The sequence below is a fragment of the Zalophus californianus genome, chromosome 6, assembly GCF_009762305.2.
Source record: "Zalophus californianus isolate mZalCal1 chromosome 6, mZalCal1.pri.v2, whole genome shotgun sequence".
Classification (NCBI taxonomy): Eukaryota; Metazoa; Chordata; class Mammalia; order Carnivora; family Otariidae; genus Zalophus; species Zalophus californianus.
Window position 1 is genome coordinate 24,475,660 of NC_045600.1, and position 18,042 is coordinate 24,493,701.

General features: G+C 40.2%; 1 protein-coding gene across 1 annotated transcript in view; it reads left to right on the plus strand.

The window, feature by feature from the left end:
* SPTLC2 (serine palmitoyltransferase long chain base subunit 2) overlaps positions 1-18,042 on the plus strand; it is a 104,058-nt gene that overhangs the window by 18,180 nt on the left and 67,836 nt on the right. The window contains exon 2 of the mRNA XM_027569762.2: positions 4,594-4,788. Within this exon, the coding sequence (XP_027425563.1) occupies positions 4,594-4,788 (195 nt within the window). The remainder of the gene's footprint in view (positions 1-4,593; positions 4,789-18,042) is intronic.

The window sequence follows — 18,042 nt, forward strand, 5'->3', positions numbered from 1 at the left end:
TCCTCTCCAGCTTTGAGCTCATGAAGCCATGTAAGTTTTGTGTTTTGAAAATACTATGGTGGGACAGGCAGAGGATAAACATTTCCATTCCAAAAGAGAGAAATTAGAAGGAAGAAAGGGGTGATGGGTCCTAACCAAGTCCAAAATTGAGCAAGGCAAATTCCATGAGATCCTAAGGATCAAGAATAATCCTCTTTGGTTTGATGCTATGCCCTCTGGACCCACTGGGATGGGGGTCACTCCCCTCTACCCCCTATGCTTCAGGCTTCCTTTCCGAGGCACTTACCTATTGATTCTATCTGCAGTGATGGTCCCCCACCTTTGAAACTGAGAAGAGTACCCTGATGATATCTGAATTGTTTTTGGAATTATTCTTTCTTGTCTTTAAAATAGCATACATTCACAGCGAAATAGCTCTGTGGTCCAGTCCTGTAGGATCTAAGAATTCCTAACAGCCTGTAGCACATGGTTTCAAGCATCAGATGGTTCCACATGGCTTGTTATGAAATACACAGCAGTCTTCTGCTCTCTTCTGCTCTTTTTCCATCTTCTTTTTGGTGTTTACCTCCACATTCTAAAATGCTTGTTTTACTGCCTCGACTTCTCACAGTAAACATTATTTATTATTGCCTTATTGCTGTCAGATTTGCACTCCTTCTCTAGGGGAGAATTCTTGTTGGAAAGACTGCGGCAAGAAGTTTGGTGTGACTAGAAGGATAATTGGGGTGTGGAGAGGGTCTTGGTGGCAGGGAGACCAGACAGGAAGGGGAGGATATTACAGTGGTCCAGTGAAGGAAGAGGCACTGAGGGTTTTTTAAAATTGAGGAGTAACATACATTCAGGTAAGTGCATAAAATACATCATGCTCCATGACTTTTTACCTGTGTGTGTACTGTGTCTCCAGTACCTCTCTCAAGATGTAGAACATTTCCAACCTCCTTAAAATTCCCTGGTGCCCCACAAGAAGGTCTTGAACCAAGGCACACAAATTCATTACTGGTTCTAGAATGAAGTCCGAAAATGAGGTGGAGCTAAAGAAGACTCCAAAGTTGGGAGACTGGGTAGACTGGGTGGTGATGCTGCCAACCAGGTGGGTGATACAGGAGGATAATCTGGTTTTAATTGAGGGAGGAGTGAAGATGGTGAGAGAAGTTCAGCTTCAGACTTGTTGAGTTGGGATGTCCAAGTGGAACTTACAAGTGGCAGGTCGAAATGTAAATTTGGAGTTCTGGGGAAAATTTGGAATTGACATGTAGATTTGTGCATACTTAACCAGCATTTACAGTCTGTTTGAGAGCTAGCAAGTAGATGACAGTTCTCTAGAGAGGCTGTAGATAGAGACCTGAGGTTATCATGAGAGGCATATGTTGCTTTTATTAACTCTGTTTTAGTCCAAATGGTGAATAAAATCAGTGAGAAAATTCATTAAACATTTTTAAAACAAAATGATAAATGAAAATTCAGTATGTGTACTCTCGTAAAAATGAAAAAGCAAATTGGTTTAGAGGGTTATAAATAGGAAGTAGGCGTTCTACCTCTATCCCACTCCCCACTCCAATTTGTGTCTCCTTCCAGATGGTTTTAGTGCATATATATTGTTTATGGTTTATCTTGATTATACCTTTCCATTATTGCTTTGGTTAAGAGTCTTTTTTCAGCTGTTTAATAAGTGTAGTTGATGGCCTATAGGCATGTGAACAAAATGGCTTATTGGTTTGGTTTTTTTCCCCTCTCCTCTTCTTGTAATGTGTTTTATGATGATGTGCTTATGATTTTGACTGAAAAAAAAATTTCTTCTTTGGCCTTTTTTTCTTTTGCATTTGCTTGAAAAAAATGTTACTTTTCAAGCAAACTATCTTGGTTTTTGTTGGAGTACTTAAATCTTCCCTTGATTAATAATACTAGCACTGTTACACTCTTTTTATGTTTAATGTGAGCAGACTGAACTGTTGTTTTTTTTTTTAACCTGGAGGGAGTGATAAGCTAATATTTTTCTTGATTGCCTTGTTAACAGTGTAATTCTTGTTAGAATGAATGAAAGACCTCTTAAGAGCCCTCTTGCTTGGTGAATCTAGAATATGAAATACCCTGGAAGAGTTTGTAGCCCATGTTTTGTTTAGTGTGAATTTGACCTCCAATGTAGTTGAGACTAAAAGGTATTAGATGTGGGTTCTGGAAATGTCCTAATATTAATTGTGCAGTCACTGTAACTTGCTTAAACCCTTCTGTTACAGGGTACTTACTGCTGAAAGAACAAAAAGCATAATGTGTATTTTCATTCATTCAGCAAATGCTTATTGAGCTTCTGTAAGGTGCCACTTTCTGTAATACTAATAGTAGTAAAAGGAAACATTACTGAGTACTTACTATTTGTTAAGCACTTAATAAATACTCTCCTGAGTGCTAGATGTGTGATAATGAGCAAAATAAGCCTGGTGCTTTCCCTTATGGAACATTATACATGTATAAGATGGTAATACTACTATTCTTTTCCATTTTTTATTTAGATTCAATTAGCCAACATATAGTACATCATTAGTTTCAGATGTGGTAATACTACTATTTTTATTTGAATCATGTCAAATAAAATTTAGCATCAGTAATTGAAGATCAAATAATTTTTTTTCTCTGATTTCTAAGATTTTGTCAACTACCAGAGGTTTGCGTATCAGTTGGCCTGTACATTCTCGCCCTGAATGATCAGAGTGATCTGTGTTTTGACTGAGGCTGTTTTCCAAAAGTTACTTCATAGATGAATCTCAGTTCCTTAAAATGCAGTTAAAGTGACACTGTGATAGAATCACAATATTTAAAAGCAAACTAATGATTTAACTTCCTCCTTCCTAGACCATCCATTCAACTGTATGAATATACTTGGTCTTGCTGGTTTGGGTGTGCCTCAGATCAAGTCGGATATCTTTTAAAGGGATCCACCCACAGCATTCCTGACGTATAAATCTGTCACACATTTGTTAGAGACTTAGGAGCTCTGAAAATTGCCTTACTTTTTACTAGTATGTTCTATTGAGAGAAAACAGTCTCAGAGTTAAGGAGAGTTGGGTATTGGTATTAAATACAATGTTCTTTTAGATACAGTTTTTTAAAGAGATGATCAGAATATTATTTTTGTTGTTTTAAGTGTTTTTGATTTTGCTTTGTCTGGCTTAATAGCTTGTTTATGTGCTATATTATTAATTTTTAAACAATCTCTTCAGTTATTGGCTCACTTCTAGCTATTCTGTTCTAAACACATTGCAACCTTGCTCCTGCATAAAAGTTTAAGTAGTAAACGTTGGCACAGATTTCCACCCCTTTGAGGAAGAGATTGATGAAGACCTGTATCAGTTTTTCAAATAGTTTTCAGAAGTTCTTTAGGCCATCGAATTGAAGCAGTGACAGCGGATTCCAAGGATCATGCCTATCTGAAAGCCTTTCCCTTGCTAAGAACAACTATTTCTTTTCCAGCTGTTCTGACTTGCAGCATTCAGGTAGCTTTCCCCAAAGAATATTATTGGGATATAATATTCTAAAATATATTAACCCTTGGATCAAGTTGCCTGAGAGGCCAAGAAAGAATCTTTTATTCTTTCATAATAGGGGCTTTTCATAACTCTAGTACAGTCCTCAGTTGAAAATATGTTCCTGGTAAATAGGGAGTGAGCATCCTCACTGCAGTTGGCTGTTTCAAAGATAAGATTAAAGTTAACACAAACTTCTCTGATGAGATTTTTCCATAAAAGATTTCCATTAAGATTGGCCAAAAAGTAAAAAGCTTTAAGCTCTGAGATCAAAAGTGCAGTAGCTTGGTATCTGTATATTAAAATTCAAGTATCCCAAAGGATGAAACCAGGGATAATCTTAAAAGTGGAAATGGATACTTAGGTCAAGATGAAGGGGGACAGAATGATTTCATGACAGTTACTGATCACTCTTAACTGTTTTTCCCCTTGTGTTGCTTTCTACTTTCTGCTTCTGTACAGTGCTGAACCACTGTTATGTAAGCATTTTACTTTTATGCATTATTTATTTATGTTACCACAACAGAGGCTGTTAATAAACCACAGGTTTCTGCAGGGGCCTAGTGCTGGTCATTATTTGGAATACGACGGCTGGTGGCTTTAAGACTATAGAGCAGGAAAAAAAAAGACTCTACAGCAGGAAAACATAAATATTTTTGTTTATTCTAGGACTGATTTACTTTGACTACTTCATTTGTAAACTAATATACTATTTTTCAGGATAGGCTTTTTCTTTGTTGATTCGTTTTTTTATCGGCTTTATTAGAACAAAGGAAATTATACACACTCCAACCATAGTGTTTTAAGATCTAGTTAAAAAATCAAATAATGACAAAAATGAGTGTTAAGCATTGTTCTTAGGCAGTTCCTTCTCTGTTTTTCTTTCTTTACTGTTTATTTAAAGTATATATAACTTAAAATATTTCTGTTGAAAAAAATTATGCCCTGATAGATCTTAGTGGATTTTTTTTGACTATTAGAGAATTCTGAAGTTATGCAGATCTGTAAGGAATTAGGTTTTAAGTAGTAATCTTTTTCGTGGGATCGAAATAAATGTTTTTAACCTCTGTTTTAGATCCATCATGTTACACAAAATGGAGGACTTTACAAAAGACCATTTAATGAAGCTTTTGAAGAAACACCAATGCTGGTTGCTGTACTTACTTATGTGGGGTATGGTGTACTCACTCTCTTTGGATATCTTCGAGATTTCTTGAGGCATTGGAGAATTGAAAAGTGTCATCATGCAACAGAAAGAAAAGAACAACAGGTAATTGTTAAGAGTCTTCGATTCTGTAAATGGAAGCCTTTGATAGACATTCTGGTATTCTCACTCATTTTTTTATTTAGAAATTTGGATACACGTGGGTCGCCTGGGTGGCTCAGTCAGTTAAGTGTCTGCCTTTGGCTCAAGTCATGATCCCGGGGTCCTGTGATTGAGCCCCACATTGGGCTCCCTGCTCAGCGGGGAGCCTGCTTCTGCCTCTCCCTCTGCTGCTCCCCCTGCTTGTGTGTGCGCTGTCTCTCTCTCTCAAATAAATAAATAAAATCTTAAAAAAAAATTTGGATACACATTAAAATAAAAATATTCCAGATGCAGTTAAATGAAAGTATTTTACAAAGAAAGCAGAAAACAAGGTTAAGGCATGGAAAAATCAAAGCATTTAACGTATTTCTTCTTTTATTTTTTAAAGGTCTTTTTTTTTTTTTTTTAAAGATTTTAGTTACTTATTTGACAGACTGCGGGAGAGGGAACACAAGTAGGGCAAGTGGGAGAGGGGAAACAGGCTTCCCGCTGAGCTGGGAGCCCGATGCGGGGCTGGAGCCCGATGCGGGGCTGGAGCCCGATGCGGGGCTGGAGCCTGATGTGGGGCTTGATCCCAGGACCCTGGGATCATGACCTGAGCCTAAGGCAGATGCTTAATGACTGAGCCACCCAGGCGCCCCTAAAGGTCTGTTTCTTTATTTGAGAGAGAGTGCACGTGCATTGGCACTGAGGGGAGGGGCAAAGGGAGAGAGAATCTCAGGAAGGCTCGCTGCTGAGCTGGTTGCTGAGTTGGGCTCCTGGGCTCAGTCCCAGGACCCTGAGATCATAACCTGAGCTGGAACCAAGAGTTGGATGCTCACCCGACTGAGCCACCTAGGCACCCCACATTTAACATATTTCCAGTTTAATCATCACAAGAATCTATTCCTATATGATGAATGAGAAAGCTAAAATGCACAAGTTAAAATAACATTTCCTGAGTTGCTTAGTGTCAGAGCTGGTAACACAGACATGGGTCTGTCTGAAATGCCAGAAGCCATGTTCTTTATGTTCGTGGTATTGTGCTGTATCCCAAGCTGTGGCTCCAGTCTTCTGAGAAGACAAAGAAGTTCTGGAAGACTTACGATGTATTTTCTCATAGACACATTATACATAGGTGTTTGGCTCACAGATAGCTCCTTTCCCCAAACAAGCCTGAAAACAATGTTGCTAAGCTACTCTATTCACAGTTAAAAAAAAACAAAAAACAAAACAGTCTTGTTTTAGTAATTGTAAATAGAGATGATAATGATTGTCTCTGGGGGGAAGGACCCCAACTTCACTTTTCTCTGTATACTCCTTTGCACCTCTAGAGTTCTGTACAGGATACATGTGTTGCCTATTCTCAAAAATAAATAAAATTAGAATGAAATGCCTGGTTTTTCTAAAAACAAACGTGTTTGTTCTTGGCATGTGAAGTATGGAGAGGTTGTCCTCTAGCCCAAGGAATATACTAGGTTAGAGAAGGGTTTCCGAAGTTAGATTTTTTGGCCATCATACCTCTCATTTTTGTGGGGTATTAGAGGAGAAAGGCAGATGTGATGGCAGCAAGGTCACCACTGAGAGAGGAGCCATTAGATACTGGGAATGGGTGGTGGTCCTGTGGCGGGAAGGGCAAGGGAGCATCTAGAAACATGGGGAAAGAAGGGATCCAAACCAGTCAGTATGGGGATTGAAGATTCTGGTCCTGGGAGAACCCAGGATCCAGGCTCTCTTCTGTCTCATCTGAGCCATTCTGCGCCATTCCCAGCCCCAGCACCACAAGTTGGTCCTCCTTCTCATTGCCCTGAGATGCCTACGTATTCATTTCATCAAGAAGGTATTTCTTGAATACCTAATGCAAGCAAAGCCCTGTATTCAGAGCTTGGTCCAGTAGGCCAAACTAGTTTTGATCATTGAAAACCAGAACAAATTTTTAAATTTTTTGATTCTTCCTTTTATCTACCTCTGTACATCCCAAATAGACTTTGTGGCTAGAGTGCATCGACAGTATGTTGATTCGTACATCACTCAGGTATGACCCACTTACTATAAGTTAGAGCTTACTGTATACTTGCGGGGTTGTCTGGTATTACAGTTACTTGTTTACAGGCCAGTATCTTCCTGTCATACTGAGTTGATGGTGGTTGTGACTGATGGAAGCTAAAGTTTTATTCCCATATTCAAATTAGAAAATCTTTTTTTATAGGGACCTCTCCTAGTGTGGACACACTGTAGAGACCTGCTAACTAACATGTGAAGGTGGGGGTCGGGGGTGCTGATTGTGATGTGGAGAGCCATCCTGGCTGAGGGGAGGCATGAGGGATGTTTGGGAGAACCTGGAATGTGGGTGTATGAAAGCTTGTGTTTTGAATGTCAAACGAACTTTGGTAGGCAGTGAGGAATCTGGGTGGTTTTTGCACAGGGGTGTGACAGGAGAGATTGCACAGCTGGTGTTCTATCAAAGTGTGCTGAAGAATGAGTGAAACAATGGAGCTGTATCCAAATTACTTTGTGAAAAAGTACATTATGTTTGGAACTTATTTCATGTTCCAGAGGATGAATTGACTCCTGAGTATTGTGGTGGCCTGTGTGTACTTGACCTATGTATTAAAGTATTAGAACATATAGATTTCATTCTTAAGTATTATTTTTGATTTTGTTGAGGAAACAAAGTCTTCAAATCTAACAGGTCTTTGTAAAAGCCCTGTACACGTAAGTAGTGTTTGAATTGTATGCAGATGTAGAACAAAAAAGTAACTGAGTAGCATCGAGTTAATCAGGAAATAATTCTTAGAGGAAGAAGTAATAGGAGAAAGTATGTGGGACAGAGGGGAACATTTGCTAATTTGAAGGACTATGCTAATTTATTCAAATTCATTTCAGTAGGCTTTTCACAGTAGATAACATTAACAGTCAAACCAACTGAATTCTGCCATTTTCTTACAAAAATTCAGCCTTTAGAGGGAAGGAAGATCATTCAGCCTTATGGTAGAACATGTTTGTTTTCTGATTCTGGATTAGATGTAGTGAGAGGGATATGCAAATTTTAAGGTGTTACACTGGAAGAGGTTAGGGAAAGTGCCTGGTTGGGATCATAAAATTCAAATAGAATGTTGCCACTTCCTCATTTCACTGCGTGAATGGTGTTTATAACCACATCCTTATTTTCTTCCTCATTCCATTATAAAAGAGAGTCCATCTTACCTATTTATGCTGGTTCTTCATATGTTGCTTTGGGTAGAACTGAGTCCCATGGTCCCACTCTAAAGATAAGTTAGGGGCGCCTGGGTGGCTCAGTTGGTTAAGTGTCTGCCTTAGGCTCCTGTTTTGGTCGTGGGGTTCTGAGACCAAACCCCAACCCCGCATCAGGCTCCCTGCTCAGCGGGGAGTCTGCTTCTCTCTCTCCCTCTGCCCCTCCCCCCATATGTGCTTTCTCTTTCTCTCTCTCAAATAAATAGAATCTTAAAAAAAAAGCAAAAGAAAAATTTTAAATTTTTCAAAAATAAAGATGAGTTAGCGTGAGTTTGTTCTATTTAAATTGCAAAAAATTCTTTGAATTCTTTACTGCTTGATCCTCTGTCATTAGTGTTGTTTTGGATGAGACTGTTGTTTTTCCCAGTCTGTGGTCTGTTTCTTTTTTATGTGAGGTGAAACTAGCACTCCAGAATCATGTATGTGATTAGATAAAGCAAAAGGTTGAATTTAAAATGTTCTAGTATTGGGCGCCTGGGTGGCTCAGTCGTTAAGCGTCTGCCTTTGGCTGAGGTCATGGTCCCAGGTTCCTGGGATTGAGTCCCACATCAGGCTCCCTGCCCAGCAGGAAGCCTGCTTCTCCCTCTCCCACTCCCCCTGCCTGTGTTTCCTCTCTCACTGTGTCTCTCTCTGTCAAAAAAATAAAATAAAATAAAAAATAAAATGTTCTAGTATCTAGATAGGAAATACCTAGGAGTCTTAAGGAGCAAATGATGGCAGGTGGTTACCACACACTTACTAAACCTAACATTTTGCCTCTATGGTTTGTTCATGACCACATATTAAAAAATGGGAGGGATAGGATATTAGGAAGGAACATTATATGTTCATCTCCTGATATGTTTAATTTTCAAGATACAAAAGAAGGAAATTGATTGAAATATATTAACAGGAATTCCTGGAAGGATTTTATTCTTGACCTCCTTTAAAAAGTAGTATACTGAGAATATTCTGATAATTGTCATTTTAGCAGTATCTTTGGAAACTATTAATGTAGTACAGTTACTTGATGTATTAAGCTGGTGGATTATCAATTAGTTTGTCTTTTTTAGTTCTGGGGATTTACAAAGAGCTCTACGTGCCATTGTTTTATGTGTGTGGAGACCCGGATGGCAGTTCTCTATTTTTTTTTTTAATAACTTCATTGAGATATAATTTATATACCATAAAGGTCACCTGTTTAAAATGTGTAATTCAGTTGTTTTTAGCATTACAGTTGACCCTTGAAAAAGGTGCCAGCTCTTCCCCCATGCTGCTGAAAATTCATGTGTAACTTTTGACTCCCCTAAAACTTAACTGCTGTTGACCCAAAGCCTTGCTGATAACATAAACAGTCAATTAACACATATTTTGTAAGTTGTATTATACACTGTATTCTTATAATAAAGTAAGCTAGAGAAAAGAAAATGTTATTAAGATTATAAGGAGGGGTGCCTGGGTGGTTCAGTCGTTAAGCGTCTGCCTTTGGCTCAGGTCATGATCCCAGGGTCCTGGGATCAAGCCCTGCATCGGGCTCCCTGCTCTGTGGGGGAGCCTGCTTCTCCCTCTCCCACTCCCCCTGCTTGTGTTCCCTCTCTCGCTGTGTCTCTTTCTGTCAAATACATAAAATCTTAAAAAAAAAAATTATAAGGTGAAAATACATGTATTGTACTGTACTTTATTTATTGGGAAAAATCCGTGTGTAGGTGGACCTGCACAGTTCAAACCCATGTTGTTCAGGGGTCAACTGTAGTTTCACAGGTGTGTAACCAGCACCATAATCTAATTTTATGACATTTTTATTATCTGAAAAAGAAACCCCATACCCATTAGCAGTCACTCATTACTCCCCCTCATCACCCTAGGCAACCACTAATCTACTTTCTGTCTCTAGATGTTTCCTATAAATGGGATCATACAGTGTGTGATCTTTTGTGTCTGCCCCCTTTCACTTGGCATAGTGTTTTTGAGGTTCATCCATGTTGTAGTAGATTTCAGTAATTCATTCCTTTGTAGTACTGAATCGTATTCCATCATATAGAACAGTCATCTATTTTTTTTTACTTTTATTTTATTATGTTAACAGTCATCTATTTTTACTTACTCTAGGGACTTCTCACTGGTACAAAGCTGTATCCCAAATGAACCTTCTTAAAGAGTTTTGTCTTAGGTAACCACTTTATTCTTTTGCACTGGTGACATTCATAGATTTGCAAAAGTTTCCCTGTCACCTATTGGGCTTTTCTGTTTAGAGCGATAGTGCAGCTTTTTTTTAGCAAGGCACCCCCCCCCTTTTTTTTTGGTGTTTCAAATCTTTAGGCTCTCTCTTTTCAGCTTTTCTTTATTTAACAATTTGGAACTGTTTTTGTACTACTAACTGAGAATGTAAAAGTTTAAAGATCTGGTGGCCCTGTCTAATATCCTAAGTCATTCCAAGTTTAAATTGAGTACCGTTAAGGTGCTAAACTGGTAAACTGATTTAAAGTGTTTATCAAAATGAAGAAGTAAAGTTTAAAAAAATAGAATTCCTAGATTCTTAAGACTACCCACAAACCCTCAACAGTTCTTCGATCCCAGTTGAAGAAACCCTGTTGGTTTCCTTACATTTTAAGCTGTGTTTTGGTTTTATATATATTTTTCATGAAAGCATTTTGAAACTCCCATGACAGCTTTGGTAGTAAATACCTGAAAATGTAAAGAAGTGATCTACTCTACTTAAACCTGGCCATCCGGTGGAGCTTGTTAGAGACAGCACATGATGACTGTCCAATACTCTGCTCCTATTTACTACACATTCCATTTTGACCATTAGGAGTCTAGTGAATCAGCTTTGCATCCATTTGTCCTCTACCAGATCATTCCCAGTAGCATAGACATGTTATTTTTCCCATCTTAAAAAACAAGCTTTCTCTTGATCCTTTCTCCTCCATCTACTCCATTCCTTCTAACGTTTATTTTATTTTATTTTATTTTATTTATTTATTTGTTTGTTTATTTATAAGTAAGTAAGCTTTACGCCCAGTGTGGGGCTTGAACTCACAACCCCAAGATCAAGGGTCTTGTTCTTGTTCTACCAACTGAGCCAGCCAGGCACCCCTCTTTCTTCCTTGTACAGTAAAATTCTCTGACATAGGTGTTTCCAGTGTCTTGCTTCCCATTCTTTACTGAACTCACTCCAGTCAGGATTTTGCGCCTACCACTTCAACTAAAACGATTCTTCTCAAGATCACCCGTGACGCCTGTGTTACAAAATCTCATATTCCTTACTCAGTCTTTACCTTGCTTGGCCTGCCAGCAGCATTTGACACAATTGATCACTTTCCTTCCGGGAGCATTTTGCTTACTTGGTTGGTTTTCAGGCATTATACTTGCCAGGTTTTTCTCCTGCCTCTCTCATTCTCTCTTGCTAGATCCTTCTCATTAGCCCAACTTCTAAATGTTGATATGGGTATGGCATTGGCTTCATCCTTGGTCCTTATCTCATCTGTACAGACTCTCTTGGTGATTTCGTCCATTATCATGGCTTTTGGTACCTCTGTATGCTAGTAACATCCATGTTTATATCTCTAGCACTGACTTCCTCGTTGATCTCTACACCTGGGTATCTAGCTGCCCATTTGACGTCTCCACACAGGCATCTCAAACTTTACATGTCCAAAACTAAGCTGACATCCCCTCGTGAACAGCTGGCTATCTTCCACATCTCTATGGATAATAGTTCTCTTCTGCCATTGCTTAGGCTGAAGACCACAGTGATATCCTTGACTCTTCTTTCTGTCACACACCATGTGTAGCCCATCAGGAAATCCAGATTCAACTACGTATCAGCCTGGACATCACCTCCTGCTTAGCCTGTCGCTCATCTGCTTCAGCCACACTGGCCTTTTGGAGTTACTTGGTAAACCGGGTACATTCCCGCCCCACTGCTTTGTATTAGCTGTTTGCCTACCAGGGAAGCTCTTCCTCCAGATGGTCAAATGGAGAGCTCCCTCGCTTCCTTTTCTTTTATTCTACTCTGGCCACCCTAGCTAAGTTCTAGCATGGCTCCGGCATTTTACAGCCCCCTTCCTTATCTGATTTTTGTTTCCATTAGCATTTTTCACTGTTTAAGATACTTTATACATTTGTCTCATTTAGTGTCTGTCTCTTCCACCAAAATATAAATTCCACAAGGGCAGAGATTATTGTTATCTTTTTGTTTACTACTATACACCCAGTGCCTAGAAGAGTGTTTTGAACTTACTAGACCTTCAGTAAATGTTTAAGATAATAATACTGGGAGTGGTGGTAATAACAATGAAAAGTGTTGAGTCTTTTGAATTGAAGTATTCATAGGGTTGTGTGTGTGCGTGTGTGTGTACACACATGGACAAACAGATGACTCTGTTTTAGATCTAAGAAAACAGCTATCTTTAATTTTGAAATGTCATTGTGTGTCTTCAGTTTCAGTAGTTCAGAGTTTTGAAGCATCCTGATCTTTGCCAGATATGTAAGTATCTTAGCACCATCAGATGAAGTAGGTTTTCTTGTGATCAGATGTTACTCTAAGTAAATTGGGATGCACATTGTTGAGTCAGGCAGCTCAACAAGCTGTGACACATAAACCTTTCAGAAAAAATCGTATGTCATGGAAATGTATGGGCATAGACTTTGGAATGAAGAGGCCTGGATAAGTTCCTGGCTCTGCCTCTGACTAGTTCCCTAAATGGGAAAGCCATTTTGTCTTTCTGAAATTGGGAGTAATATCTTTTTTTAAGAGGGTGCAGGACTCTACTAACCGGCGCCGCCTTTCTGAGCTGCTGTGTTACCACATTTCCCAGTCTGGGGATGAGATGACTTCTCTTTCAGAATATGTGTCCCGCATGAAAGAGACCCAGAAGTCCATCTATTACATCACTGGTGAGAGCAAGGAGCAGGTTGCCAACTCCGCTTTTGTGGAGCGAGTGTGGAAGCGGGGCTTCGAGGTAGTGTACATGACGGAGCCTATCGACGAGTACTGCGTGCAGCAGCTCAAGGAGTTTGATGGGAAGAGTCTGGTCTCAGTTACCAAGGAGGGCCTGGAGCTGCCTGAGGATGAAGAGGAGAAGAAGAAAATGGAGGAGAGCAAGGCCAAGTTCAAGTACCTCTGCAAACTCATGAAAGAAATCTTGGATAAGAAGGTTGAGAAGGTGACAATCTCCAATAGGCTAGTGTCTTCACCCTGGCTGCATTGTGACGAGCACCTATGGCTGGACGGCCAACATGGAGCGGATCATGAAAGCCCAGGCCCTTTGGGACAACTCTACGATGGGCTATATGATGGCCAAGAAGCACCTGGAGATCAACCCTGACCACCCCATCGTGGAAACGCTGCGGCAGAAGGCGGAGGCGGACAAGAATGACAAGGCAGTCAAGGACCTGGTGGTGCTGCTGTTTGAAACAGCTCTGCTCTCCTCCGGCTTCTCACTCGAGGATCCCCAGACTCACTCCAACCGCATCTACCGCATGATCAAGCTAGGGCTGGGCACTGATGAAGATGAAGTGACCGCAGAGGAACCCAGTGCTGCTGTTCCTGCTGAGATCCCCCCACCTTGAGGGTGATGAGGATGCCTCTCGCATGGAAGAAGTAGATTAGTTCTACCTGCAGACCTTGTGCCCTCTGTATAGTGTCCCCATGGCTCCCCAGCAGCCCCGAGTGGCCCCGGTTCAGCTGGTTCCCTCTGCTGATGTCTAGTGGTTTTTTCTTTTTTTTTCTCCTGTCTTTGAGGCAGGAAAGAAGGCCCTCAAGCCCTATCCCTTCTGATATTTGACGGGGTTTGGATATGTATTGTGGGTGTTTTTTTTTTTTTATTTTGTTCCGAGATTAAAGTATGCAAAATAAAGAAGATACAGTTTTATACAGTTAAAAAAAAAAAGAGGGTGCAGGGATATTTAAGAGCAAATGTATGTAATGCAAGACATACCAAGTACTCAAGACATACCATAAGTATCATAAGTACTCAAATGGAACTCTTGCTGCTGTTGTGATTATCATCATCTTTATTTTTTTTTAAAGATTTTATTTATTTATTAGAGAGAGAGAATGAGAGATAGAAAGCAGGAGAGGGAAGAGGGTCAGAGGGAGAAGCAGACTTCCTGCTGAGCAGGGAGCCCGATGTGGGACTCGATCCCGGGACTCCAGGATCATGATCTGAGCCGAAGGCAGTCGCTTAACTGACTGAGCCACCCAGGTGCCCCCATCATCTTTATTATCATATTTGGACATCTGTGTTGGGCCAGAATTGCTCTTAACAACCATGGGCAATTGTTATAATAAAGTCAGCTTCTGAAAGTGGTAGTACTCAGCCTTTTCCACTGTGATCTTAAGACCTGCATAGGCACTAGAATAGGCGGTACCTATTTATTTTGAATAGTATACAATGTTTTCTAAAAGACTCAACCTCAGTCAATGAAAGGTATTTATTGTCTAATTATTGGGATGACTCCAGACTACTTTTGGTAAGGTCTTCAATGATCCTGAATTAACAAATCCATGAATTTGAATTTTTCTCTTTGAGGCTACTGGTAGAAGTTACTTACCTGGGGATTTCACATCCAGCAATCCAGAGTGTAGCTTAACTAGATATTGTTCTCTGTTTATCATGTGTATCTGCTAGTATGTGGGGTTTGTTGAAACATCTTCAGGAAACATGTGCATGAGGAATGCATCAAGTTCAAACAGTGCATGAAGGCTATTTGTACTTGACTCTATCATTGTCATTCACCCACCAGTTAAGTATTTTTTGTTTGGGCAAGTATCCCTTTAGAGTGCTTGTTACACTGTATTGTAACTTCATTTGTGTGCCGCTCCACTCCTTTAAGAGATCTTAGGAGTGTAGAGGTTGTGTCTTACTCATTTTTATCCCCATGCCTAGCTTAGTCCCTGGGAAGAACAGGTCAGTAAATGTTTGTTCAGTGACTGAGCAAAGAGGCATTAGGTCAGCCCTGACTAAAGTCATTTCACAGTGACTAAACTGAGGGGGAAGGGGGGGGTTGGGGTTGTGGAGTGGGATGGGGGACAGGGTGGGGAGCGGGAGGGTAGGAGTAGTGGGGGTGTCAGAGTTTGCAGAGAGAACAGTCATGTTCTTTAATATATCCAGAGTCTGGCAGAAGTATTCTTCAGTAAAAGGTATTTGAATGGATGAATGAAGAGAGAAGGCCTCTAGTCCTTGAATATTTAAACTGGATGAGATATTTTTTGAAATGGACACTCACCCTTGTTGCCTAGAACTAGAACCCTGAATAGTGATACCTTTCCATTCCCATTTTTCATTGCTAAGCTGCAGGGAGTTTGGGTAGCTACCTTTCAGCTCTCTCCACCAAACCTTCTAACTGCGGTGAGACTGCTACCCTGGCCATGAGTCCCTCTCTTCTGCCATTCTGTCCCAACTGCCTTTGGTCTCTAACATCCCCTCACCGTGGCAATTTCCCCATCATTCTGTGCAAGTCTGTTCCCATCTCAGGGACTTAGTTGTTCTCTCAGTGTAAGGCTGAGCCGTGAGCTCCCTGATGTTGGCAATGTCTGTTACGGAGAATGGAACCCCCCCCCCCCGCCTCCCAGCCACACACCACTAGGTCACTGGTTCCCCAGAGCTCTACTTCATTTTAGCCTGCAGCCTTCCTTCTATACTGGGGTTTGGTAAGCCTTCTGGTAAATGGGACCAGACTGATCTCGGAAGCTAAGCAGGGTCGGGCCTGGTTAGTACTTGGATGGGGGACCAGACTTTTTAAGTGTTTTTTGCTGTTTATGTAGTAAAAACAAAAATAGTGCTCTTTGTTGCTAATAAAAATTTGTGATGGAGTATTTCTCTCAGGTGTTTGGGTTAATACCTTTAACATTAATGTGCAGTGTTTGAGTCAATACCTTTAACATTAATGTACAGTATTTAGAAAGGCTATAAAGAAATGAGATCAAGAAGAATTAGTACTGTTTACCCTATTTGATGTGAATTGAAAAGGATTGAAGACAACTTTTTTGTTTTGTTTTGTTTTTTCCTTTGGGAAATAAATGCATGTGAATGAAAAGTCCCAAATTAGAATTGGATGTCTTTGTTCCAGTTTTCATTCACTCAGTATTCTTGTTGGAAGAGGAGACTATCAAAAGGGACATACCAGTTAAGTAGTAAGTTTCCAATTGTGATAGACACATTATTTATGGATATTTTCTCTAAGGAAATGTAAATGTTAGAACCAATTATGAAAGAGATGGTATCAGGTACTGTACATTCCTAAGAGTACTTTTTTTTTTTATTATTTTAAGAATTTTTATTTATGGGCGCACCTGGGTGGCTCAGTCGTTAGGCATCTGCCTTCAGCTCAGGTCGTGGTCCCGGGGTCCTGGGATTGAGCCCTGCATCTGGCTCCCTGCTCTGCGGGGAGCCTGCTTCTCCCTCTTCCACTCCCCCTGCTTGTGTTCCTTCTTTCACTGTGTCTCTCTCTCTGTCAAATAAATAAATAAATAAAATCTTTAAGGGAAAAAAAAAGAATTTTTATGTATTTATTTGACAGAGAGCACAAGCAGGTGGAGTAGCAGGTAGAGGGAGAGGGAGACGCAGGCTCCCTGCTAAGCAAGAAGCCAGATGTGGGGCTCAATCCCAGGACCCTAGGATCATGACCTGAGCCGAAGGCAGTCGCTTAACCAACTGAGCCACCCAGGCGCCCCTGCACATTCCTAAGAGTACTTTCTGACTCTGCTCAGCCTGATTTAAGATTTTATCTACTGCGAGGCTTATTTAGTAGTTTCTTTAGAGCCCAATGTCATAGAAGGTTGTTAATTATAAAATTTTATGAAGAGTCTTCTTTAGCAATGAAAGTCTAACAAAATAAGGCTTAAACTTGAATGTTTCTGATTAGCTTATTTAACGTAAGTCCAGATCTCAGGGCTGGAAGTTCAGCAGTTTGCTAACTATAGTAAAACTATAGTATAGTTTTCTTTCTGTTTGGTTTACCCCTTATCTTCAGGAGTTGATCTAATGTGGTCTGATCATGTTCTGAGCAGTCCCATACCACATGGGACATGACATTATGCATTCATTTTAGCTCCAGATTATTTTTTATAGACTTAATTTTTAGTGTAACTTATTTCATAGAAGAAGGGAGGGCTCTAAGTCCTTGGTCGTGGGAATTCATCATAAGAATCTTTTTTTTTTTTAACTCCCATCCAAGGAAAGAAACCTGAGATAAGTGTCTTTCTATATAAACTACTTTTAAGTGTGTCTTGTTTATCATTTTTCTTTGGATGTCTTTCACTTTGATCTTTGAAAATATGCAGAGATGGAATTTTAATTCCAGAATTATTTTTCTTGTTTGAAACTGAAATTATAGTGTTTTTTAATGGCATTTCCCAATATATTACTTGGGAGGCAGGAGAGAAGTCCTTTTGAGGTTATTAGCAAGGAAAGTCATTTATTTTATTTTTTTTTAAATATTTTATTTATTTATTTGACAGAGAGACACATAGTGAGAGAGGGAACACAAGCAGGGGGAGTGGGAGAGGGAGAAGCAGGCTTCCCGCGGAGCAGGGAGCCCGATGTGGGACTCGATCCCAGGACCCCGGGATCATGACGTGAGCTAAAGGCAGATGCTTAACAACTGAGCCACCCAGGCGCCCCAAGGAAAGTCATTTAAATGACAGAATTGTACAATGAAGTTTTATTTTTATGAGGTCTACTTATTAAGTTAAATTCTTTGGCTTTATATTCATGCAGTTAGATAGTTATTTACAACCATTTCATATAGGTAACCATCAGAGCCGAGTGACGTGTACCTGATTAAGAGTTGTTTTACTTTTTTTTTTTAAGTAATCTCTATGCCCAATATGGGGCTTGAACTCAAAATCCTAAGATCAAGAGTTGCATGCTCTTGGGGTGCCTGGGTGGCTCAGTTGTTAAGCATCTGCCTTCGGCTCAGGTCATGATCCCAGGGTACTGGGATCGAGCCCCCACATCAGGCTCCCTCCTCAGTGGGAGGCCTGCTTCTCCCTCTCCC